Below are 25,077 nucleotides of genomic sequence, written 5' to 3' on the forward strand. Positions count from 1 at the left end.
ATAAGTGCGATGTAGCTCTTTGTAAGTCTGGAAATTGCCGGTACTTATACTACTCTGCTATTTACTAGTCTGCTAATGTACCCTTTAATTTACGGTTTTCTATTGGCTAAAACCCTGGTCCGTTACAAAAGCTGCACCTTAACACAGTCAAAGGGATTCAAACTCTAAACCGTCTTCGAGCGCACGTTTGTTTACATGCTTCTGCCCGTCAAAACTACAAAAATTACCTACACGCTATGGAAGGCGCAGCAGGAGCAAGGGAAGATGAGTTTCCAGCACCGAGCCGGCAAGCAGTAGGCATCGTGGCTGGTGTCAGGACTGAGGCTACGGCACTAAGCTTTTCCGACAAGCTCATGGTCACCGTCACTCAAGAGGGACGGCTATCCCAATGGGTGGGTTGACGCGGGATCTGACATTCGACGCCAGCTGCGAAAAGCTTACAAAAGTTCTGCCCGCAGATTCAAGTTCCCTTGATCGGCTCATCCGCCAGCAGGGTGGAAATGACATTGCCCAGCTCGAGCCTCGGCCTGCTCCCAGCCACCCATCTAACAGCAACAACATTGTTCGGTGGCGGCGGCGGTGATCGAGAAACCGTAGGCCAGCTGTACGCTGCCCAGATCGCCAGTCACGTTTCTCTCAAATTTCCTGACGACAGGAGAACTCTCGTTCTTGGGCTGGGGCTGGAGAGGCCCAACCTGGAGCGCGAGGCTTTTTTCGATCTGGTTGAACTGGCTCAGAAGGTTCTGTAGCGCCGCAGCAAGCCCTTTCCATCTGCGCAGGGAGCTGGCTGGGAAAAGGGCCTAGATTGTCATGGCCTCGTCCCCCTCCCCCGAAAAAGCAACCTGACAAGATGGGGGGAAATTCCGGTGCTTGCTTGGTTCACACGGTCGATCCGCGCCGTCGCATGCGACCTGCAGCATCCAAGGTGGAAACGTTCGCTAGGGGTGCACGAAGGCCATTTCCTTTGTTATTCCTTTACCGAGAAAAGAGAGGACGTTATTGTTGTTGGCTGCTACCTCCTGCGGGTGACTGGTAATAAACAGGTCTTTGTGGACGTTGCCTCAAATTCAGCATGACAGGACAAGCCGCGAACCAGGATCTTGGCCCGAGACTGGACCACTAGAAGCCGCCAGTCAGCCTGAACCCTGAACCAAGACCAGAAACTGCCATGCTACGGATTCAATGTGCAACCTGCAGGCTGGGCTGGGCGGTGTTAGCCCCCATGCCATGATTGATTCCCCATGCGCAACTCGGTCCACAATTCCGCCGGCTCGGATCCCCTTCCGGGATGCAAATCAAACCGAGTCACACAACTCGTGGCACCTGACAGCAAGGGGGAAGCTTGTCCAGACTCCAGACTCCAGACTCGACGGTAATAGTCGGAGACTCGGAATCTTACATATCCCAGAGCCCCCATCGGCCCGTTCTGGGCTTTCCCCTGACGCATTGATCCGGGAGTCCAAGTTGCCGGAACCCTGACTATTCCTAAACAAGGTACGGATACGGAGTGCGGAACAGCCGGCCATCAGTCACCCTGCAGCCGCATAAGTGTCTTTTTGCTCTTCTCGTGGTAGCTGACCCATTGCCGAGCCCATCCGAGAACTCCCACACGGTGTTCACTGTTGACAGGCTGGTGCGGTAGCGCAAGGACCACGACCAAGGGATCCGAAGCCCGAGTTCAAAGCAAATCGAAGGTTGCATTGCGCAAGACGTCCTCCTTGGCAGCAAATTCTTCGTACGGAGTACTCTGTACATGCTGATGGATTATACGATTAGAGATTTCCGTCAATGCCAGCAAGTCTCTTTTATAGAAAGCGTTTAAGCATCGGACCCTTGGCAATCAAGCGAGCTACTGCCGGGATACTACCTGGTCAATGTTGGATTGTACTATAGCCCTCTTTCGCTGCATTCTCCCTGTTTTGCTATGTGCATTGTCAAATACAGTCGGCAGTCGTAATTTGGAGTCGTCGTCCTCCTTGGGTCATCGCCACCTCGGAGGCGTTTATGTGTCGAGCAATTCAGAGGATATCCGTACGCTTGCAGCAGTCATCGGCCTTGAGCCTCGGCCTTTGATCGATGACCTGCTGAACGAGCATCCCGACCGCGTCACCGTCGTGCTTCCCAGTGCGGATGCAGGAACGGGAAAGCCACCCTCCCGCTCAGTCCTTCCTTGACGCCTCATAGATCGGCCAGCCTATGCAGCGACAAAACCGTCAAGCCGTCAGATTGTCAAACTTGTTCATGTCGAAAGGGGCGTCCGAGGCGGTGTGATTTGACGTCGACTGCCCAGACCAACTTGGCAATACCGCGTCTAGTGGTTATCAACTATCACAAGCCCACGGTGCATTTCGAACCAACAAGACAACGGCAGCTGGCCATAACACGCCGCACGTGCGTCCTATGTTGTAATTAGCACATAGTATGCACCATGTACCGGCGTACTATGCAGCAAGTACCGCCGAGATCGAGCTTTGAAAAAAGAAAGGGAATAAGGGAAGGAGAAAAGAAGACGCGAAGAGAAGAAAAAGCAGCGTGACAGGTCGTGCCGTGCCGCCACACCTTTCTTTTGCTTCCCTTTCTTGTTTTTTTTTTCCTTCTTTTTTTTTCTCTACAAACGCTGTACGACATCGAAATGTGGCTGGGAAAAGCAAAGTAGTTGTTGTCTCTCGACAGCCCTGGGACCATGATCCTTGCACCCGACTGGGGCTCGCCGCTCTACTCTTCTCTGATGTTGGGTGATCCCGGGTGGTCTTCATTCACCACGCAGTAGCACATAACAGTCGGCCGTCTATTTAATTCCCCAGACTATGGGCTCTTGGTCCGATTCCTACCTCCCTGATCTGTTTTCGGAGATCGCAGAGGCTCTTGGAGATCGAAGCCGCTCACTTGGGTTTCCCCCAAAACACAGTCACCATGCGTTTCTGACACCATCCGGAAACAATGCGTGGCGGATGGCTGATGACGGTTCGTCAGGAACGCCCTCGGACGCTTTTGCTATAAGTATGCAATTTGCCCGTGACAATGGCTGAGACCAAGAGCAGCGATGACGATACAGAGCAGGCGTGTTTGAATCTGCCTTGTCTAAGACTTCGAGCCAGCGATCTGTTTCAGTGTCTCGTTCCGTGATTTACTTGTTTTGGTTGTTCTATTCGGACCTATGGGTATCTCGTGTGAGACGGAGCACTCGGCTCCATTCACGAACATTCCTCCACTGTCCCCGACCGGGTCGAGGTGAGCTTTCCGCTTGTTTGCTTGCAATGGCAGGGCACGGAAGGGCACGATAGGACACGGCACGCCCCCGTTGAGCCAATGCACAGAGAGAGGGAGAGAGAGAGAACTGACCCTTGGCAGCAACAGCAGCCAGAGTGAGCAGAGCCTTGACGAGCCCGACTTCTCCGTGAAGCCGCTTCCGCTCCCACCGTCCCCTCTGCCTGCCAAGCCCGGCAAGGACGATGGGAAGCTCCCGGCCTTGCAGATCGTCCAGGGGGACTGTGACGGCCTGGACCCCATTCCGGAGGACGAGCTGGACCCCGGCAGTTTCGACCTGGTCATGCCCGTGGAGCAGAACGACTCGGGCAGTCTCAAGTACAAGCTGGAGAGGAGATCCGAGCTCCTCTTCTCCAACAGCCACCTGCAGTCCATCTTCGACGACTCGGCCCACCTGCACCGGTTTTCCAACTTCCTGCACGGCCACCGCCCCGGGTCGGTGCCCCTTCTGACCTACTTCCTGGACGCGTTAAAGGCTCTCCGGGCCATCGAGTACAGCAACGCCGTGCTCCGACAGCTCGGCCCGCTGGCCGACTTTGAGTTTACCCACGAGTTCTACCAGGCGCAGCACACGAGCAATCCCGAGCTGCAGGAAAAGGCCAACGCGGCGTTTGACATCCTGGCGCGCGAGGACCTCCCCATGTACATTACCCACGTGTGGATACAGACCGTCTCGGTGTCGATTCGGCACAGAATCATGGGCACGCCGGGCAGCGCGTCCGAGGGACTGGCCGAGGTGTTCTGCCTCACCGACCCGTCTCGCCACGACAACCCGATCGTCTTCATGTCGGAAGAGTTCAACCGAACGACGCAATATGGATGCGACTATGTCATTGGTCGAAATTGCCGATTCCTGCAGGGGCCGTTTACGAACCCGTTTAGTATTGCCCGCATTCGGGAGAAGATCGAGGCTGGCGTGGAGCATTACGAGACCTTTCTCAATTACAGACGCGACGGATCACCATTCATGAATCTCGTCATGGTAAGTCATCCGAACCGGACTGTCATGTTGAATCGCCCGGGGGCGTGCGGGGGGAACGGGGTGGAAGAGATGGGGGAAAGGGGGGTTCGAAAGGGTATGAAGAAAAAGACAGCTGACTAGAGGTTCTCGCCAGATTGCCCCCCTGTACGACAGCCGAGGCGCCATCAGATACTTCATCGGGGCACAAGTAGACGTGTCAGGTCTGGCCATGGGCTGCTACGACCTTGGCGCGCTCGAGAAAGTTATCGACGAGGACGCAGCAGCGGAAGCTGGCAAGCCGCGACTGCCACAGCCCAAGGACGAGCTCACCCAGCTTGCCGAGATCCTGGGGCCCAACGAGCTCGAGGTCGTGCACGAACGCGGAGGCGACATGCATCGGCTGCCGCTCCGGAGCGAAACCGGCTTCCGCTCAGACGAGAAAATTGCCGTGGCGAAGCCCCCGGGCAGGGCATCGTGCGAAAAAGCCACCGCCCACGCACGCGACGGCTCCAGGAACCGCGTCGTCCTGGGGCAACCGGCGCCGCGAGACCCCGCCGCCTTGAAGACCCAGGCCGGGACGACGGCCGCCTCCCTGGCCGCCCACCACAACGGCCGCCTGACGGGCGTGTACGAGCACTATTTGCTGGTGCGGCCGTATCCGTCGCTGCGCATCCTTTTCGCAAGCCCCTCCATGCGGGTGCCCGGGATCTTGCAGTCGCCCCTGCTGGACCGAGTCGGCGGCTCAGAGCAGATGCGAGACCAGCTCGTCGAGGCGCTCGCCAACGGGCAGAGCGTGACGGCCAAGGTGAAGTGGCTTACGAGCAGCCAGAGGCCGTCTGCCTCGCGACGCTGCGGTCGTCGGCATGGAAAGAACCCGCACGGCAACCATCCCCTGGAGGCGCATTTGGATGCAGACGACGACGACGTCGATGCGGCCCGGGAGGCAGAGTCGATGGGCCGGTCGCGCTGGCTGCACTGCACGCCGCTCGTGGGGTCGAACGGAAAAGTCGGCGTCTGGATGATTGTCATTGTGGATGACGAGTCGCAGCCCGAAAGCCTAGCCGCGAGGCGTAGTCACGCTGTGACGACGAACACGACGACGACGACGAAGCACCCGTCCGCCGTGTCGGAGCAATGTCCCGAGATGAACAGGAGCCAAGGTGCAAGACCGGCGACCCGACCGCGCAGAGACTCTGAGACGCTTGGCCGGCCTACCGCAGCCCCGTCGCCCAGGAGCGAGGACGCATCCGCAGCCAAGACAGTCCAAAGCCAGCACTCTGCGAGCGGGCTGCGGGCGCCGAGGCCCTCTTTGAAAAGCCCCGGCGTCCCAGCCCGATTCTTCACCCTCGACGCTCTCTCACGAGCCGCAACAGCAAGAAGAGCCGCCAGCGGGCCCGCCGCACCGGCTTCGGATCCCATTCCCCAGCGGCGCGACAGGTCTAGAAGCCGCCCGGCCGGCCCGGCAGAGGAGAGACTGGACATCCCCGCGCAGTCGTGGCCCACGCCGCCCAACAGTCCGCGAGGAAGCAAGCAGAGCAGAACGCGAGAGGCCACGGCACGCGTGCCCTCGGTCATCCACGAGGTCCCTGCCGGAAAGAGCGGCTCCAGAAGCCGCGGCAGCCGCGAAGCGGATGCAGTCTCCCTGCGGAGCCAGGCAAGCCAGCTGAGCCAAAGCTCGGCATTCACGGTCAAGATAGAGGAGGCATCGTAACAGATTGGGCGGGCTAGGTGTTCAAGGCTACCGCAGTAGGACGGTGGGTATTCGTCCTCGCATCGGTCGGCTCGGGGAGAAGGACCGCGAGCGCTGCACATGCATAATAAAGGAAACTAGATGGGATCTGAGGATGGGCGCAAGCGTGTCGGAGGTTTATGGCGTGACCTGAGTTTGCGACACGAAAAGGACGATAGAGCGATGGCTAGGGTTGGAAGCGCGGCTGTCACGCACGGGCCACTATTGCGAACACAAACTGCCCCGTATTTTCTTTTGTGCCGCTCCAGATATGTGGATTCTCTTTTGTGGAAACGGAGCGGGGCTGTTCCAAGGTAGGAGGTAGTTCACTGACAGGAGTACCTCTATATGCCAGACGTGTTTAGTGCCCACCAAGGTTCCTAACCTAACCTAGTACTCCGTATGTTTCTAATGACCTTGGGCCAAAATTAGTGGGTTGTAGGAAGGTTGATTCTCTCAGCTAAATCTACTTCTGAACCCCACTATTCTACTGCGTACCTTCCAACACTTACCCTAGTCCTGGTGCCTAGCACCTGCCACACAGCACCTACCCTTTGACGCTCTCCTGCCCCTGCGCCACATTCTGCGCTTGGCCAACAATAACGTCGAATCGCTGCCCCACCGCGGTTAGCACAACGGTCATTGGTTCCTGCTGCCTGCATGCACGTGGCAGGTCACTGAACTTCACTCAAACTCACCGGGCCCAGGAACGTCCTGCCACACACCAGCCAGTACAAACCCACCAGGACGGCCAAAATGCCCAGCACAACCGGCACATAATCTAGAGACGGCTCGTCAGCATACGCACCGGGGGCGGCTGGCCTGGGCCGGGCCAGCCATGAAATGCAGCAGCAACGTACTCATGTTGTCCGACGACACCGGCAGACTTGTCGGGAAACAAAAAAACTGCAACCCCGCCGTCAGCAAACCGAACTCCGCGGTCAGCACCACCGCCACGCGCCGAAAGCATGAAAAGAAATAAAAAAAAAAAAAAAAAAAAACCTCACCACAGAGGTCACCGCGAGATACGCCAAGGCCACGGCATTCACCAGGTACCCCAGCCGCCGGCCCATCTGGAACGGCGTCGTGGCCGTGCGGTGATCGGCTAGCACATCCCTCCCCCTCCAGAGCAGCACGGCAATCGGCGCGGCGTACGACACGTCGAGCAGGATGGTGCACGAGGCCACGTAGGCGCTAAACGCCACCGCCGGGCCGAGGTACAGCAGCCCAAAGCACGCGTTGAAGACGTAGCAGAGGACGAGGGCCGGCACCGGCACGTGCAGCCCCGGCGCGATGCGGGCGAAGACGCGGTGCAGGACGATGCCCCGATCGCGCGCCATGGCGTACAGCAGGCGGCTCGCCGAGGTGATGCTCGCGCTGCAGCCGTTGACGAAGCACGCGGCGAGCGCGAGGCTGAGGACGGTGGCGGCCGCGCGGCTCTTGGTCGCGAGCAAGATCATCTCGACGACGGGCATGCCGGTTGCGGTGGCTAGGACCTGGTCCGGGGAGGAGAGGCAGAAGAGCATCACCAGGATGAAGAGCGTGCCTCTGCGCATTTCCCTCGTCAGCTTTCTCTCTCTCTCTCTCTCTCTCTCTCTCTCTCTCTGTCTCTCTCTGTTCTTTTCTTCCCCTTTTGGGGTGGCTTTGGGGTGGCTGCGTTGACGCAGAGGGCAGGTGGTTCTCACGTTGCGCCTCCGACGGCTATGGCGTACATCAACGCCCGGGGACTGTCTCGTGCCGGGTTCGGCATCTCCTCCGTCATGTGGAGCACCACGTCGAACGCGACGAGAGACAGAGACGACTGGAGCAGACCTAGGATCCAGGACACGCCGTCCGGCCACCCGGTCCTGTTCTCGAAGTGGGCGAAGACGAACTCGGCGTCGGTCTTGTCAGACATGGCCAGGAGGACGATGCTGATGACCACGAAGCCGAGGATGGACCAATACACTGGTGCCGCCCACTGTCAGATTGGGGGTTTCTGTCGGGTCATGCATGGGAAGTGGTCCCTTACGTGCGCAATCGTTCCACGTGCCCAGAATCTTGTTGCCCCAAATGTTGACGGCCGTCGTTGCCGTCAGAATGGCCAGGTAGATGCCGTAGGTTCTCGCAGCAGTGATTTCGTAGCTTCCGTTGGACGCAACCACCGCACCGGCCGAAACAAACTGCGCTACTGGGCATCAGCACGACCGCTCCGTACTTGAAATCCAAAACACCAAAACCCGACGCCGGTTCTTGGGGTTTTTTTTTTTTTTTTTTTTTTTTTACCCCCAAAGTAGCCCTGCACCGTGACAACGACGAGCCATCCCGCGATGCTGATCCAGCCGACCGCGAAGCTCTGCACCGCACCACCCGACACCTGTCAGCGACAGCCAGGGCAAGGGGGAGGGGGGGGGGAACAATCATCCGGGGCCAGCAAACCATGGGGTTCCTCCACTCTGGGCTGCACAGCGCAAACACGAAGTGGTACTGTCCGCCGGCCGTGGGCCACAGGGCACTCAGCTCCCCGAGACTGGCCGCGACGCAGAGGCAGCAGACGACGCAGAAGACGAAGCCGTAGAGGAAGGCGACGGACCCGCCGGACGGCAGGACGAGGCCGATGGATCCCGCGAGGGCGATCCACGTGCTGTAGGGGTCAGCGTCGCCGGGGCCAGGACGGATTCAACTCCGCTTCCTTCTTCTTCTTCTTCTTCTCCTTCTTCTTCCTCTCTTACACGGGGGTGCGAGTTGCGCTGCGTACTTGAGAATGGCAAAGGCCATGGCCAGCGTCGACAGCGCCGACAGCCTCTGCTGCAGCGCGCCGGTCGGTTGGCCCATTGTGACTGCTCGTTGGTGTTGGCGACGCTTCACCTCTTGTCTTTCCTCGGCTCCGCGCTGCGTTCCAACCAACACACCCCCGGCTGCTTTTTGTAGGCAGACGGGCAGGACCGTCAGCAGCCGCGAGGGGAAACCGTCGACAAACGAGGGTGCTGAGCCCGTGGCAACCGCCGCGGCGTTTGGCCCCTTGCGTCAAGGCAAAGCAGCCCACGAGACGAGAAGCCAACGTCTTGACAGGGTGGTTATGTCCACTGTTTGAACGGGGCAGGTCGTGCGGGGAAGAAGAGGAAAGGGCGGGAACAGAAGGGACTGACAAGCCACGAACCTGGCGGCCCTGCGCTTCCGAGGTGTTTGTCGGCGTGGCCCCGCCCAGGGATGGCCGCTCCGGGCAATTTCCAGAGAAAGCCACCGCCAAACTATTTCCTTGCGCGAGCCCCTCGCAGCATCGACGGCTTCTCCAGATATTTCCTCAAAGGGAAGGAAGGAGATCAGGCGGTCGAACAGACACCGCACGAGTTTTTTCACCTGCCTCTGAGCAGTGCATACTCTTTCTCTCTTCTCTTCTCTTCTTTTTCTTTTCTTTTCTTTTCTTTTTTTTGTGTCTATTGATTTTTTTTGTTTGGTGAATTCATCGTTTTTATGTAAACCTCATCCAGATGGCTTCCAGGGACGGCTACTCGTGGACCAAGGCCACCGGCCTCCGTGCTGGCGTCCCGTGCCTCGGCGCCATCCAACCGTCTTCAAACGTGGGCGACGATGCCCATTTCGACGTCATTGTCATTGGGGCGGGGTACTGCGGCCTCACGGCTGCCCGTGACGCCAGCTTAGCAGGTGAGACGGACGTCTGAAACTTCCCTTTCCTTTTTTTTTCTCCCGCGCGCCGAGGAACTGGCTTGTTGACGGGTTCTTCCGGGGCCACGAACAGGGCTAAAGGTGCTGCTGCTTGAGGCGCGGGATCGCATCGGCGGCCGCTCTTGGTCCTCGGACATTGACGGCTATCCCTACGAAATGGGCGGCACCTGGGTCTACTGGGGGCAGGCAACGGTGTGGCGAGAGATTGCTCGCTACGGCATGCAGGATGACTTGGAGATATCCTACGACTTTGGCAGGGGCATCAACAGGTTCCTGCTGTCCAGCGCCACGGGAACGCAAAGCTTTTCCCACGAACAAGAGGTGCGCATTCGCAGATATATATATATATACATGACAACCAAAGGGAAGGAGGGGTTGTTGCTGTTGTTGTTGTGTTGCTGTTGTCGAGACTATTATTGTACGCATGCTGACACCATCGTAGGACGCCCTCCTGGAATCAGCCCTGGGCAAACTCGTCAACGTCGACGGCTCGTTCGGTCGCGATACCATCCCCTTCCCCCACAGCGGGCTGCTCAACCCCCAAGCCCGCAGGCTTGACTTCATGTCGGTCGCGGACCGCCTCGCCGAGATCAAGCACCACCTCACGCCCAACGAGCGCCTCGCGGCCGAAGCCTTTGTCCTGCTCTGCAGCGGAGCCACGCTGGAAACGACCAGCTTTTACGAGTTCCTGCACTGGTGGGCGCTGAGCGGCTACTCGTACCAGGGATGCATCAACCACCTGGTCAAGTACAAGTTCAGGCGGGGCCAGTCGTCGTTTGCCATCCGCTTCTTCGAGGAAGCCCTCGGCTCGGGCAACCTGTCGTACGCGTTCAACCAGCCCGTCGCCAGTGTCGAGGACGCCGGGCACCAGGTGCGCGTCGTCACGCGCGGCGGACACGCCTTTGCGGCCGCCAGGGTGGTCAGCGCCGTGCCGCTGAACGTCCTGACCTCTGTCAAGTTCGATCCGCCGCTGTCGCCGGCGCGCTGGCAAGCCGCCAAGACGGGGCACGGCAACCAGACGGTCAAGGTGCACGCCGAGATAGGCGACCGCGATTTGCGCTCCTTCACCGGCATCAGCTACCCGCACAACGGGCTGATCTATGGTTTCGGCGACGGTGAGACGCCGGCTGGCAACACGCACGTTGTCGCGTTCGGGGGCCAGCATAACCACTTCCACCCGGAGGACAGCATCGAGCACACCATTTCCGCATTCCAGGGATTTGCGCCGATGAAGGTGGAGCGAATCGTGAGTGCCGTCCTCGGCCGGTGAAAGCTGCGTTTTCCAAAAGAAAAGAAAAAGAAGAGAAGAGGAAAAGAAAAAGGAAGGCAGAAGTTGAAAAGGTGCTGACGGCCACGCTTCGCCTAGGTCTTCCACAACTGGTCAAGAGATGAATTCGCCAAAGGAGCTTGGTAAGCTTTTCGCTAGTCTGGTTCCGTGGGGATGTTGGTGTAAGTAAGGGGGCTTCTAACCTTGTTTGCTCAGGTTCTTCCCCGGTCCAGGCCTACTGGCAAACCACCTGCCAGCCATGCGAGAACGCCAAGGCAACATTTTCTTCGCCTCGTCGGACTGGGCACTCGGCTGGCGCAGCTTCATCGACGGAGCGATTGAAGAAGGCGGCAGAGCTGCGGCGGCGGTCCGCGCGGACCTGCTCGGTCGAGCCAGGATATAAGTCAGAGGAGCTTATAGCGAAATGGGGTTCCGGGGAAAGCATTCCAAGGAATGCTTCAAAGTTTTTTTTTTTTTTTTTTTTTTTTTTAAAAAAAAAAAAAAAGAAAGAGAAGAAAAGAAAAGAAAGGAAAAACAAACTATTGTCGTACAAAGTCGGTCACCAAAGGAGTCACATGATTAGAATGGGTCGTTGGTGGGTTACGATTTCCGTCCAGTTTGCCGTCTCCTGTCTTGCCCAAATGTAATCCAGCGTCTGAAGAGCAAGTGGAATGCTTCCGAACCTGGTACATTGGAACAAGCCCTTGAGCCTGTTGTAGAAAAAGTCACGGTGTTCAGGCAGGGAGCTTTCTGCGGCGGCTACGAAAAAAGCCCAGACGAGGGCGTGACTGCCGTCGGCGTCGGGGCCCAGTTTCATGGCGGTCTGCCGAAGGCGCTCCACGGCATCTGCCGAAGACTCCGGCGTGGCCTGGTGGGAGGCTCGGTTGCGGTAGATGGAGCAGGCTTGGCGGATGGCATCCTTCATGATCATGACGTTGCTGTAGTTTTCCTGGTTGGACGCTAGCGCTGGGTGAGACGTCATGAAGTCGAGGTAGTAATCGGGCGACGTCGACAGCGTCTGCACGCCCTGGCTTTCGCTCGACAGCGGGAAGCCAAAGAGCTGGAACCTAGAAGAACGACACGGCACGATACGGATCAGCGAGGCCCTTGGTTACGCTACTTAGAGAGAGGAGGAAGGAAGAGGAAGGGAGGAAGGCGTGAGGGGGGGGGGCGGGGCAGGTAAGAATCCATGACAAAAGAGTCTGGTTGCCAACATTTTGGTCTGTTCTGCCACAAAGGCCTTGGTGGCGTCCGACAGGGACGCGTCGTCAGCAGCCGACTGCGCCAGGCGGGACAGCAGCTGCAACAAGTAGACGTAGTTGCTCGAGCCGGTAATGGTGTCACCGACGAGAAGCACCAAAATGGTGGCCCAGGTCGACAGGCTGCAGAAGGTCCGCGGGTCCAAGCGGAGGGATTGCTGCCGCAGCCGGGACAGGATGAGCTCCTGGCTGCGTTCCGCCGCAGCGTGCATGGACGGGATCTTTTGGGCGAGATGGAAGGCCGCGACGACGGAGACGGCCTGGCCCACGAGCCCGTTCTGGCAGGCCAGCGGCAGGAGAATCTGCCGGTAGCCGTTGCCCTGGAAATCAAAGACGACCATTTTCGACGCGATGAAGTTGGAAACTGCGCGAGCGCGTGAGCCCCATGCACCATGCTTCATGCAACGGCGGGCGGGGGCTGGTTTCCCTTACAGTGGTCAAAAAACACCCGCGACCGGCACGGCACCGTTTGGAGCGCGCCGCGGAGGCACCCGGACGACCCGGCGGCGCTGCCTCTTGGCACGACGGCGCGCGCGGCTGTGGCCGAGGCCGTGGCCGTGGCCGTGGCCGTGGCTGTGTCTGTGTCTGTGTCCGTGTCCGTGTCTGTGGCTGTGGTGGTCGGAGGGGCCCCGGCGCAGCTGCCAGGCCGAGGCGCGCTGGACGACGCCTCAAGCTGCCATGTGGCGGCGGCGGTGCCCTCCTGCAGGCTCTGCTGGACCCATGTGAGGTCCTTGGGTGGTGCGGCGGCGGTGACGGCCCAGGGCGCGACGGGGCCGGCCTGCCTCTTCCGCATGTGCTTGCTGAAGCGGCACTCGAAGCCTTGCCCGGAGCACGCGATCCCCTTCTTGCGGCACTTGAGGCATTCCGGTTCGGTCTTGTCGCAGCGCACGCGGCGCATGCGGCACTCGCAGCAGCCTACAGGAAGGATGGCGCCCTGGTTAGCAGGCGCGCGGGGTGGACAACGGCGAGGTGCGCGGGACTTGCCGTCGTTTCTCTTGGCCAGCGACATGGATGATGATGATGGGCACACACGACCTCGGCGCCTCCGGTGCTGCAGCGTAGCGACCCGTTGGGGTGATGGGGGGTGATGGGGTTGATGGTGCGTCGGTGCGTCGGTGCGTCGGTGCGTCGGTGCGTCGGTGCGTCAGTGCGTCGCGGCGTTGCACGCAATGCGGGGAAGAACGTTGAAAGTCTCCGTTGGGGTGGTGGTGTGGTGATGCGCGAACTCCTTTTCTTTTATACAAAGCGCTTGTCCCTTGCCGGCCGGCTATCGTCGACATGCCGAGCGCAGGGAAAGCGGCTGGTCTTACATCCGCGGTAAAAGCAAGCGGGGCGGTTCCTTCCTCTTGAGGCGCTAGCATGGATGATGATTTGCTTCCACGATGGAAATTGGGAGCCTGCATGTGGGAAGGGGGCACCCGGCCCTAGGTGGGTCGGGCCGGGCACGCACACGCACACGCACAACCCTTGCGCGCAACAAACAGGACAAAATAATCATGTGCGCTGCACAAGGTACCTTCAATGCTTGCAGACGACCAAAGTCACCTGTTGCTTTTCATTCCCGGCATTCATCTGTCCACGCTGCCTTGTCCAGCCGACCATGTCTGCGACCACCTGCGTTGGGTCGCAGCCCGGGCAGCAAAGACTCGAAGTCACTAGATTCGCAAGAAGAAGCAATAGCAGCAATAGCAGCATGCTTGTGAGCTGTAATACGTCGTTGAAACGATGCAGCCTCTTTCTTTCGAGCAAGGGCATTTGCCTCTAGAATGTAGACCGATGTCCGCTGGAAATCAATTTCCATTTGGACTCAATGTTTGTTTGTATCCCAGTCATTGTATCAAGTCGAGAGGAGTGTAACGTAGTGGTTTCCGGGCGCTGCTCTTGGTTTCCCATATCCAGGATTTCTGATGCTGGCTTCGGTTAGTGAGACGTAAAAGAGTAGCTGTGTCCGCATGGCTTTGGGCAGCCAATTTTTATAGTATAGCTGGTCTTTGAATCCACTTGGTCGACTTGTAATGATGTTTCGCCAGTGTAGGTAGACCACGTCCCCCTCCCGAGACTTGTCCCTCCGCTCTTATCAGATTGCACTCTGCACTCCTAGCTCGATGCCTGCCTGCCCAAAAGTCTAAGCATCCAAGCCAATCATCACTGGCAGTGGACATCACACCTCGTCTCGGCACTATATCTGTTCGACATGGCATGCATCTTCGACTGCGCTTCTACACTGCCGCACCCTGCTACCAAGCTCATCGTGCAAGCCAGTCATGTAAAAGTCGGCACCGATCGTCTGTAATCTCTGCTCTCTGCGTACGAGGTGGATGATGACGAGCTTGACATGCTACTCTTTTTTCAAGAGCCACGCAGCCGGATACAGCTAGGTAGCTCGCTCATCGAGGCACTAAGCGAGGACTCGTCAGAGGAGGAACTAAAGACTGATGGGCGGTAATTGCGCGAACCTGGCTCTCGCGCCAACCGTCAGTCGCGGCCTATCGCAGCCAAGAGGCTATGGCGACGGATGAGGTCGACTATGAAGTTCCTCTGCAGACTTGGAATTTGTGGTGCGAGGCTGTTGGCTGGTGGCTGGCGGCTGGTGGCTAGTGGCTAGTGCGGAATCGGAGGCTCGGGTACCTGATCCACTGTTCTGATTGGCTTTCTTTCTGCAGCCGTCAAGATTCCACACCACCATCAGCCCTTGCCCTTATTGGTTCATATCCTAGCCCGCCGCCGTCAAACCACCCATCTATCTACTCATCTCAACGTCCGACCAACTCTGTCACAGGATCCGTACAATGCTACTCCGTGCAGCGACAGCATCGTCCTCTTCCCTTGGCTTTTAAAACGACGAAGCGACAAACATTAGGCAGCAATTGCACACTCTGCTCCTTGTTTCCTTGGCTTCTCTGGTTTCCTACAGCCCACGCAGGGTGGGCACGTGAGTGAGACAAGGACTCGGCACACGTCGCAACCTGGTAAGCTTGGCATCGCCATTGCGGGTCTGCGCCAGGTCCCCTGAATTTTCGACTCACCCTGGTCGTACCTCAACGGCCGCCTTGATTGACGTTGACATCGGCGTTCGGTGATGCTGGCTGGTTGCCGAGACAGCGTCCTGTGTAACCGCTTTTTGTACGGCCATTCAACAGGCTTGATGCTGTTGATGACACAAATATTTCTGCGGGCCACAGCGTCAGTTTTGTGATACCTGCGACCCCCTTTGTTGACAAATCATTCCCGGCAGCATCGTCATTGACAACCGATATCTGTTCCTAGGATGCTAACGAAATCCTGGTCTGTCGGTTGTAGCCCTGAATATCCCACCGTCTGCCACATACGACCACAGCCGCTTGAAAGCTTTGGATCCCGTCCGATCTCCGGTAAATAAGCAAGCGAGCGCCAGGTTAGTAGTTGGGTCGGTGACGACCAGCGAATCTCTGGTGTTGTATGTTCTTTTTGTCCCCGCCCCCCTCTCCTTTATGCGACTTTGGCAAAAAAAACATCCGTAGTTGACTTTGAGTTTTGATGCTAGCTGTATGAGAAACAGCATGTGGATTTTGTACCTGCATTCATTCTGTCTACCAACAGAGGCATGAAGATGGGGGCGTGGCAGGTTGCTGACCCCGAATCAGCCGTTGCGGTCTGCTTGGCGCCACGGTTCCCAAGGGGGGGGGGGGGGAGAGGACGCCCCAAAGGCCGCAAATGATGCTCGTTACGGGACAGCGTGCCATGGTTTCGCAGGCTTGTCGATGACACCTACATCCTCACCGACAATCCATCTCGGCAGGTCGCAACCAAGCCATGGCAGCGATGGCCCTCATGATGACTGATGACCCGAAAACCACTCCAAAAACCTTGTCCCTTTGGTGGCAAACCGTGGTCGCAACGCGTGAGACTATTTTGACAAATGAAAAGCAAGCGACACCCACGAATGTGATATCGTCACTTGCCATGTGTTAGCAACCGAGGCGGCACAAACACGTCATACCGACAAGTCAAAAGTCCTGCCGGGCTTTCCCCAGTACGCTTCTATAAGATTGCAACGAATTTCATGGTCGCTCAGGGATCGTAAGAGGCAGCCTTGACAAGCAAGCCGCGAATCAAAAGGCCGCATTCTCGGGGGCTAGAACGCGTCAATGAGACGTGGTCCCTCGGAGCGGATCCAGGAACTGGGTTCGGAGATTTTTAGTGTTTGGACCTGATTGATCGGCAGGATATGTCCCGGAAACAAGCATGGGGCTGTCACGTCGAATGGTCCCAGGCTCGGATCATGTTCCTCGGCACTTTTCGCCGGGGCTAGCGTGGACATTTGACGAGTGCGACCCCTTGGACAGATGGCCACGGCAGGGCGGAATACGTACGGAGTACCCCGTACTGATGGAATGCTCCGAGACCCTCCCCTTTTACCAGGGTACTGATCCGCGCTGCTCCGCCTCCGCACTGCCAACGGGACTGGCTGGCTGGCTGGGCTCGCACCTGCGAATCGCGGGATCGTCCTGGTCCGCCTGCTCCCGCACGACCCATGTGCATCCAAGGATTGCATGATTTATCGTTACACGGCGCTGCAGAGATGCCTCAGTCCAGCTGGGGTTGACTTGCTGCGCTCATTCGGGGAGAGGCTGCATAGAAAGCAAGCATATGAAGGTAAGACATGGCTTGTTTTTTTTTTTTCTTCTCTTTTTTAATTCCGGGACCAAAGTCGACAGCCAGACTCCCTCGCTCCCGTGTACTCCGTACTGAGTGCGGAGACGACTGAGACCAGCGAGAAAAGGGGTGAGAAACAGTCTGCCAAGCCGCTTGCCCTGGCCCTCGTTTTGGCAGCTTTGAAGTACCGACTGCTCCGGAGTCCGCAAGGGCCCTGACTCCTTAGTAGGGCTGAACTGATGAACTGCATGAGCTGAAGCGGGCTCTCGCCAGCATCCCTATATGTGGCCGTAGAAGAGCCGACAGGCGACGGGCCGTCGGGAACCAATGCGCAGGGGCAGCGCCGCATTCTCTGTCTTTTTTCCCTCTTTTTCATCTCCCCCCCTCTCTCTCTTTTTTTTTTTTATTTAATTTATTTTTATCTTTATATTATTTTATTTCTCTCTTTCCTTTCCCTTCCTCTGGTCCTCGTCTAGGCCAAGCGCAGACGCAGCGCATCCCACCGCGCCAATCCAACGCGGTGCGACTCTTTCTTGCCTCTTCCCAGAGCCAACGCGCGAAATCGCCGTGGCACCTCGCCCGCATATGCCGTGCGCCTTACCCGACATGATTTCCCGGTCCCCAAGCTGAAGTGAAGAATGCCGAGGGAGATCGCCGAGCAGAGAGCCCACGCTGACGGCAAGGGCGCAGGGGCAAAGGCTGGGGGAGGAGCCTGGGCTTTCGCATCCTGTGGCTTGGTGGGGGGACGACTGTGAGAGGCCAAGTTTCTCCCCCTGGCCTTGGTATTGATTCCTCTCTCAGGGGAGAGGGCGCGTGTCGTCGTCCCGTGGCTGAGGGGGAAATGAGCAATGTGTCGATAAAGTAGATCAAGCTGACGGCGCCGAGCTGAAGTGGCGTGTTCATGGGCCAGTGTGTTCCGATGCCCATTGCACGGCGGCACTCTGTGCGATGTTGATTTCTCCTTGGGAGGGAGGCCTTTGGTTCGTGGCTCGCGCGCTGCCTGCCGGGCATGCCGCTCGGCTGCCATGTGCGCGGATGGGCAGTTGAATTCTCCCCCCGGACGTGGTGTGTGATGCGTTGGGGTCGCAGCGGCTTGCGACTGCCTGGTTCGCATCAGCCGTAGCCTGTGCTCCGTTTGCCAGAGTCCATCGAAGCCATGCCGTGACGCTCGAATCGTGTATAAATAGCCAACTCTGCTCCCCCGGGACAAAGGAACCCTCATCATCAGCACACAGAAACCTGCCACTCATCCACTCGTTCAAACAAAAGCATCCTTTGATCAAAGTTGCCCCCCTCCGCTCTCTTCAAGATGAAGTTCGCCCTCGCCACCGTCTTGGCCCTCGCCACCGCCGCCCTGGCCGCTCCCACCGAGTCGAGCCCCAGCCAGTGCAAGCACCTCGTCTGCACCGACAGCAGCCTCCTCGTGCTCGACCTCGACGTCCAAGTCGACGTCGACGTCCTGGGCCTCATCGACATTGACGTCGACCTCGACCTCCAGGTCGACCTCCTCAAGCACCACCGCAAGTGCAAGGCCGTGTACTGCTGCCCCAGCAAGTGCGAACAGGTACGTGTGTCGCGGGCGCGGACGGACACCGTCTCGGCCGGGAACGGCAAGGCTGACGGCACGAGCAGGGCAAGCACATCCCCGACAGCTGCCACCGCTACGATTGAGCGTTTCCGGCGCGGTCCCATGAATGGTTGCGGCGTGGGGATGCCGGGACGAGGGTGTACTCAGGGTTCGTTTCGACTGCATATACGGGGTCTGGCGGGCAGCCGAGCCGGGGGATGACATTGGCCGGGCGTTCTGGAGGCCCTGCGGTGGTGGCGTCGTTCTTTCGCTGGCTGCCCGGCAGCCCTTTGGCCGTAGTATTAATACACTAGTTTAGCTTTGTGCCGGGTGTGTTGTGTCGTGGTCATCGTGTTTGCGTGGTGCGCTGGCGTTGACTGGTTACTGGGGCGTGGTTGGCTGCAGCATGGGCAAATAGTCCTGCAGAAGGCCTGCTCCCCTTCCGGGACGCTGCCATTCCGGCCCCCGGGGGTAGAGTGGCAGGATTTACCGTCCAGCGCAAGAGGCGGTACTAGCTCCTTTATTGTGCTGACCTTGGTGGAAGTCCTGGGGTTTTAAGGACAGCCGTAAGAGAAGATTGATAAATAAATTACTTGGCAGATATGCATCTCTAGACTTCGCCCTAAAAGTGTCCTTCTATTTCTAATATAACGAGAGAAGTCCCACGATCCACTGCATCTATAGTACGAGCTGCTACAAGTTGCCCTTGTGCGATGCACAGATAGTACCAAGTATGAAAAAGTGCAGTAGAAGATGGTAAGTAAAGGAGTCAAGGCAGAGTGAAGTCACCTAAGCTGTAGGGGCGCATACGAAATAAAACAAAATTTTGTATAGTTTTCTGTAGATGTCTAAGAAGGAAGGAAGGAAGGAAGGAAGGAAGGAAGGAAGGGAGGAAAGTGAGGCTGACGATGTGCACAGTATCCATGTGAGCAAAGGTAATGTGTGGTGTAGCTGGGTGGAGCCAATGTAGGCCCTATACAGCGGGGCGCAGGCTCGTCAGCCAATCAGAAGCGATCCGACAATATATGCCGACATGGACTTTGCAGCCAAATCGATCACACAGACAGGGATTCAAGACCTTCCACAATTCTCGCCACCTCATCATTGAAAACAGAGGCTCTTTTGGCAGCACCCTTGCCAGTAGCCACACCGATATTGTGAGCCACTGTGGCGCAGGATGGATCCCGCTTGGGATACGCACCACACGGCAATTGCTCCTTACCAGCATCGGCTTGCCCATCGAAACGACCCCAAACGGCAAGAATCGAACCGGACGGGTATCTCGTTCGCTTGCTGTCGGGAACCAGGGTCTCGAAGTTGAAGTAAGCGGCATCCTCGGCGTGAAACGGGATGTTGACATCGTCCTTGTTGGTCGACTTGAGATTTTTTGTCTGGATGTACCAGGCCGTTGCTTCCTGGCGATGATCCTTCATGTAGGTTTTTCGAGTGCCCCGTGGAACAGTTGACGCATACACTTTGTGGTTTGCTGCAGTGCTGCCGGGAATGTACAAGGCCGCAACCAGCAGGGGTCCATGCTTCTTCAGGGAGTTTTCGGGCATAGCCTTTGGGTCCGACTTGATTTGGTTGTAATACTGCTTCGCGTAGGAAAGGACCTGCTCATACGTGGCCGGTTTCGGGTCAAACGGCCCGAGAGTGAATTCAGCGTGCCAGGTAGGCTGGTCCTCATCCGCCCACTTGACCAAGTTCGGGAGAGCCAAGACCTGGCTCGGGAGGCATAGGGCGAGGAATATGATGGACTTGAGGAGGAGCATCTTGTAGGGAAAGCTTCAGGGTAAAATTGGGGCACAGTACACGGTTGCTGCGTGATTGGAAGAGCTTGATGAAGAGTTATGTTGAACAGACCGCCTTCTGGAAAGAAAAGACGGACGCTGCATCAGAAATTTATATCAATAACTAAACGCTGTCCCAGGCGAAGGTACTCGAGCGTAGTAGCGATTGTCTGCCTGTACCCAAGCACGTACAGCTGCTCCGACGCTAGTTCGGTATGGCAGCCCCATGAGGCCGTTCCTGATTACATGTCAGCAAGGCTTCTCAACATTGAGAACGGCAGAGCGAGAATATGCTTGCGGCAAGTCAAGCAAGGCCCTTGGCTCACTGAACGAGGCTTCACTAAAAGTGAGAGCTAGTCGTGCATGTCAGCATGACTCAGATTTGGGTTATAGTGAAGCCTGGTGTACAACGGGGTGCGTAGATACGTTACTTTGAGATGGATATAGATGAAACGAACTACGGTGAATTCTGGGACGTCCAGGTGTCAGACACATAAGACACCGGAGTGCCGGAGAAATCCTGTGCACTGACTTGGATATTGGGTTACATTGAAGCCTGGTGCAAGATAGGATGCATATCCTGGACGATGAAGGAATACTTCTCTCACGGATGTCATTTATGCTACGTAAAAGGATTGGGAGCATGTCGAGCAGTGACGTTGAAGACTAGAGGATTGGCTGTAAAATGGACGCCACAATGTATTCGATGGCATCAAGGGAATGTTTCCCGGTTAGATGTCGAGCCATCCTTGCTGCTCGAGAATGGCAGTCAAGGTGCAGATGTCACAAGCAGACCCGAGCGGCCTCTGATTGGATGATGCGGAGGCCTTGGCGATGTTACGGAAGGTGCGAAACCTAAACCATGCGGCGGAGGGAAAGGGAAGACATGCCAGACCCTTTGCCATTGAAATAATATTATCAACTGGGAGCCTGTCTGGTGCCTGCGGCTGCGGCCAAGCCGTCGAGGATTGGTTCCCATGCGCGCCCCTCCATCAGATGCGCAGCCCGACAGGGCGGTCTGCGCCCTTTGCCCTGTGCTGCCCTGTGCTGCCCTGCACTTACTAATCATGCTGAGTGCGCTCACTGTCAGCAGCACAGAGTACAGAGTACATACAGCAGATGTTTTCTCTTCTCGCAACATGCTGCTGGCTGGCTGGCTGGCTGCATTGCCGGGACTTTGCATCTCCCGACAACGCACACGGGCATCAGGTCCGTCAGCCTGCCCATCGCCCATTGGTGCTTCGCGTTGCCTTCAAGCCCCTCCCGTTGGCTGGTGCGAATGCCTCGAGTCGGCTGGACGACTTCGCAGCTCACCACCATCCCGGAGCCCAACGCGTCTCTTCTCCTCACACAACCGGCTGGGGGAAATGTGCAAACTCGGGAGTGAGGTAACGGAAACTTTTGGCGACTTGCGACAGAGCAAAGACTTGGAGTCCTCGTCGCGCGGTTTACGTGTAATCGCTACGTGGGAACGATATCCGGCCGTCTCGAATCTCGCCAATGCATTCCCCTCCGACCAAGATATCAGGGTATGCAGACAAGTCATTCGTGAACCCGAGGCTGGCTTCTCATTGAAATCTGTGCTTACAAGACTAGGGCTGGGAAATTGCGACAGGAGACCATCTGCTCCTTCCTCTCCACAGATGAGAAGCTTCAGCGTCTTGACATCTTTTCTCTGCCGGCGTCTACACGGCAAAAGATCTATCGTGAAGCAGGTCTTCCCTACAACGACCACGTCCTTTTGCCGTCGTCGAAATATCAATCTCCGCTTTCGTCGGAGGCTAGGGCAACTATATCAGGACTGCTTGTTGCAAACAAGGCTGTCAGCTCAGAGGCTTCGAAAATCCTCTACTCGGCTAATGCATTCACTATCTGGCTCACCTGCCTCGAAGACTTACGCCCCATCCTTGCTTTCTCAGCACGAACCATTTCCATGCTCACAAACTTGATCATTCAATGCGATGATCCATCGAGAGACTGCCAAACTCTGCTCTGCTCCAGCTTTGGGCTACCAGACGCCTGCCCATGCTGCCGGCATCCGAAGCTAGCATCCGAAGCAAATCGTCCGTCGACTTTCTGGGAATTCCGTGATGTACTGCGGCATGTCGTTTCTCATGCGACGCCCTTTGGTCTCCATCTCGGCATAAGCATCAACGTCGGGGATGCAGAAACAGCCCGGTGCCTGCTTGAGCCTCTGCGCAGCACCAGCACCCTCGCCGATTGCGCCATCCGCCTCAGCAAACGACCTGACATGGAGCTCCAATCCATCGCCAGACAGTTTGCTCTCCAGGCCATGGGCAAGGTTGCGCAAGAGCCAGCCTTTCGTTTCATGGATCTGCCTCGAGAAATCCGGCTCCAAGTGTTGGAAGAAACCGACCTTCAAATCCCCGACGGTGAGGTGGAATGGTCGCCGCTCCAAGGTTATCATGCCGCCGCGGCGTCTACCTTTTGTGGCCAAGAATATGTGTGCTTTTCGGGCTACCTTGACGATCCGTTTCTCAAGCAGGGCTTCTTCTGCGCGCAGCGCCATTCCAGCTTTTCGCAGCATTGTCACTGCTGGTGCCCACCTACTGCACTGCTGCTTTGTAGCCGAAGACTTAGAGAGGAGGCTCTGGGGGTCTTTTTCAGGAGCAATCGTTTCACCGTCGTGCCCAAGAACGGCTGTACTCTGCCCGTCCGAAAAGTACAAGATGAACCGGACGATCGCCTGGAAGCCTCCATCTTCTTGCGAAACGTGGTGCCGTTTCAAGCACTATCATATCTGCGATTCCTCGAGATCGTTTTCCCGCCATTCGATTATGAATTCCTTCCTCCAAACCACACGGCATACCGCGATTGGATAGAGCTCCTCGACTTTTTAAGTGGCGTCTTGAGCCCATCTCAACTGGTCTTGCGCGTCCACTTTGCAGACTACGATAGCACTGGGTATAAACGCACCTACTTCAGGGTCAACATGACCCCGGCCGGGTCCGAGGCGATCGCCCGAGCTTATGAGCGGACCCTCATGCCCCTGGAGAAACTCCGGAGGTCGTTGAAGTGCTTGTTCATTCATCTTGCAAATCCATGGTCTTGGGCGTCGGCAAGTATACAGGACATAGACGTGGTTCGACGAGAAGCCCGAGTCCACATGCAGGCCACGGAACAGAGACTCGAGAAGTTGATCATGGCCGACGACGGGTACGATGGTGTAGCTCGGGGCAAAAACTCGGAGAAAAAGAGTCGCTGGCTGTTGTCGGCCGAGTACAAGAGTGAGTTTTCCATGCCGGTATACGGTTTCGACCCACGCTTGAATGCTTGGGTCTGACCCAGGCTCGATATTGGGGCAAGTTGGACAGAGGGCGAACGTACGCGTGTGGCGGCGGAACACAGAACCCGGGGCACGGAGATGCTGAAAGGGGCAGTCTGTGCCGCAGGGGGTTGAGGATGTGCAGGTGATGAACCGGGAGCTACATTACCCATCTAGCGAATACGAAGGACGCTTCAGGGCCGGTTCCTACTTATGAATTGTGGTGTATGGGCGCCTCTCCGTGAATGAGTCCCGATTCGATTGCGTGATTTAGTTGGTGATGTATCCTGTAGCCATACGTCGCGTCCGACGGTTCGAGCCGTTCTTCATAGCCTTATACGCATGGAAAATGCTCGAGAATCAACCAGGCAGCCGTGCTGCAAAGCAGGAAATTAGAATTAGGGAGTGCTACTGCTGCCCGGTGCTTGGCACTTTTCGAGGCCCTCGTACCCTCGAAGCAAGCGCAGACCCATCTCCTTGACCTCTTGTAGCTTGCCTTGGCCTGCGTGGGGAAACTAGAGTGCTGGCCGCTTACTAACTACTAAACGAATAACTATATGAGTTGTATCAGCCTCTAGTATAAATGTAATAGAAAGGAACTAAAAAGTAGAACTTGCGATACAACAGTGCCGCGAGGGTAACGTGATACCTATAGGAAAGTAAAGAAGGCAAGAAAAGAAGGAGAGTAAACGAGGCGGGAAAATGTATTTATTGCGGGGGATCTAATAAGCAGCCTTTGGATAGGTTTCTCATCGGAATAGAGCAGTGCCCTCCTACGCTTCTCCGTGAAGCGGGTTCGATTCTACAGGGCGGGGAGGTTGATGTCGAGACTTGCCCCTTGGACAAGACCTCCGACATTTCCATGCCGCCTTCTCCTCTCCTTTGCTGTGACCTTGCGATGCCAAAAGGCGCAGTCGGAACTGCTGATTCGGCTCCTTTTTTTTTTTTTTTTTTTTTTTTTTTTTTTTTTTTTTTTTTTTTTTTTTGCTTTTTCCCCTTCTAGTCGTTGATCACTGGCGCTCGGGCCGATGATGGATGTGTCGGCACTGCGTGGGCATGAGTGTCGGCATCCGGTCCCGGCCTATTCCCCTCCCTCAAAGCACGACGCCCGTATGCGCGTCGCCTGCGCACCCTGGACTCATCCAGAGATGGTTTCACAAGCGCTTGCCCATCTCGGCTACCAAGAGAGGCGTCCTGCGAATTGCTGTCGTCTGGCTGCATGCCGGCTCCATTCTCGACCGGCAGCCGCATAACGGGCGTCGTGGCTGGCCCAGGCAGCAAAGTATATCAATGCTCTTCAACAACCAAGGCGGTATACAAAATTGGACTCGTACCATCAAGCATGATGGAATCGTCGTCAAGCATGACGTGGTGAGGCTGACCGCTAACACGGGGGCCTCACGGGGGCCTAAAGAGGATGCATCCTCAGACGACATTTCCCATACAACGACACCTCTTGCGCTTTACGCACTTCTTACCCGCGTACTCTGAGTAGCGCATTTATGCGCAGTACTGAAAGTCGCCTTCTGTAGAAATCCACGTGAAAAATGGACGTCGTCTGCTCTACGCGACAAGGCCGAGTTACTCTGCATACATACTATATTAAAAGGGCACGACTTCTATCATGTGCAACGCTGTTGAATTTTCAAG

General features: G+C 56.9%; 8 protein-coding genes across 8 annotated transcripts; 5 read left to right on the forward strand and 3 right to left on the reverse strand.

Annotated features, from left to right (window-relative positions):
• Positions 1–236: 236 nt before the first annotated feature.
• UV8b_06983 (uncharacterized protein) lies at positions 237–749 on the forward strand (the record flags this gene model as incomplete). Its single annotated transcript, XM_043144480.1, has 2 exons — positions 237–392; positions 459–749. The coding sequence occupies 2 exons, from the start codon at positions 237–239 to the stop codon at positions 747–749; spliced, it is 447 nt and encodes a 148-aa protein (XP_043000415.1).
• A 2,408-nt stretch (positions 750–3,157) lies between these two features.
• Positions 3,158–5,939, forward strand: UV8b_06984 (uncharacterized protein; the record flags this gene model as incomplete). Its single annotated transcript, XM_043144481.1, has 3 exons — positions 3,158–3,231; positions 3,352–4,249; positions 4,383–5,939. 3 exons carry the CDS (start codon positions 3,158–3,160, stop codon positions 5,937–5,939), a joined length of 2,529 nt encoding a protein of 842 aa, XP_043000416.1.
• Positions 5,940–6,504: 565 nt separating this feature from the next.
• UV8b_06985 (uncharacterized protein) lies at positions 6,505–8,771 on the reverse strand (the record flags this gene model as incomplete). Its single annotated transcript, XM_043144482.1, has 9 exons — positions 6,505–6,570; positions 6,656–6,738; positions 6,818–6,843; positions 6,960–7,505; positions 7,643–7,904; positions 7,969–8,124; positions 8,223–8,292; positions 8,376–8,580; positions 8,695–8,771. 9 exons carry the CDS (start codon positions 8,769–8,771, stop codon positions 6,505–6,507), a joined length of 1,491 nt encoding a protein of 496 aa, XP_043000417.1.
• A 656-nt stretch (positions 8,772–9,427) lies between these two features.
• UV8b_06986 (uncharacterized protein) lies at positions 9,428–11,293 on the forward strand (the record flags this gene model as incomplete). Its single annotated transcript, XM_043144483.1, has 5 exons — positions 9,428–9,602; positions 9,697–9,944; positions 10,066–10,869; positions 10,990–11,033; positions 11,107–11,293. 5 exons carry the CDS (start codon positions 9,428–9,430, stop codon positions 11,291–11,293), a joined length of 1,458 nt encoding a protein of 485 aa, XP_043000418.1.
• A 168-nt stretch (positions 11,294–11,461) lies between these two features.
• Positions 11,462–13,158, reverse strand: UV8b_06987 (uncharacterized protein; the record flags this gene model as incomplete). The annotated part of the gene is made up of 3 exons (XM_043144484.1): positions 11,462–11,957; positions 12,105–12,513; positions 12,582–13,158. The coding sequence occupies 3 exons, from the start codon at positions 13,156–13,158 to the stop codon at positions 11,462–11,464; spliced, it is 1,482 nt and encodes a 493-aa protein (XP_043000419.1).
• Positions 13,159–18,093: 4,935 nt separating this feature from the next.
• UV8b_06988 (uncharacterized protein) lies at positions 18,094–18,455 on the forward strand (the record flags this gene model as incomplete). Its single annotated transcript, XM_043144485.1, has 2 exons — positions 18,094–18,348; positions 18,417–18,455. The coding sequence occupies 2 exons, from the start codon at positions 18,094–18,096 to the stop codon at positions 18,453–18,455; spliced, it is 294 nt and encodes a 97-aa protein (XP_043000420.1).
• A 951-nt stretch (positions 18,456–19,406) lies between these two features.
• Positions 19,407–20,123, reverse strand: UV8b_06989 (uncharacterized protein; the record flags this gene model as incomplete). Its single annotated transcript, XM_043144486.1, has 1 exon — positions 19,407–20,123. One exon carries the CDS (start codon positions 20,121–20,123, stop codon positions 19,407–19,409), a length of 717 nt encoding a protein of 238 aa, XP_043000421.1.
• Positions 20,124–21,641: 1,518 nt separating this feature from the next.
• On the forward strand, positions 21,642–23,445 carry UV8b_06990 (uncharacterized protein; the record flags this gene model as incomplete). Its single annotated transcript, XM_043144487.1, has 2 exons — positions 21,642–21,670; positions 21,738–23,445. 2 exons carry the CDS (start codon positions 21,642–21,644, stop codon positions 23,443–23,445), a joined length of 1,737 nt encoding a protein of 578 aa, XP_043000422.1.
• Positions 23,446–25,077: the final 1,632 nt, after the last annotated feature.

Source organism: Ustilaginoidea virens, chromosome 5, assembly GCF_000687475.1.
Source record: "Ustilaginoidea virens chromosome 5, complete sequence".
Taxonomy (NCBI): Eukaryota; Fungi; Ascomycota; class Sordariomycetes; order Hypocreales; family Clavicipitaceae; genus Ustilaginoidea; species Ustilaginoidea virens.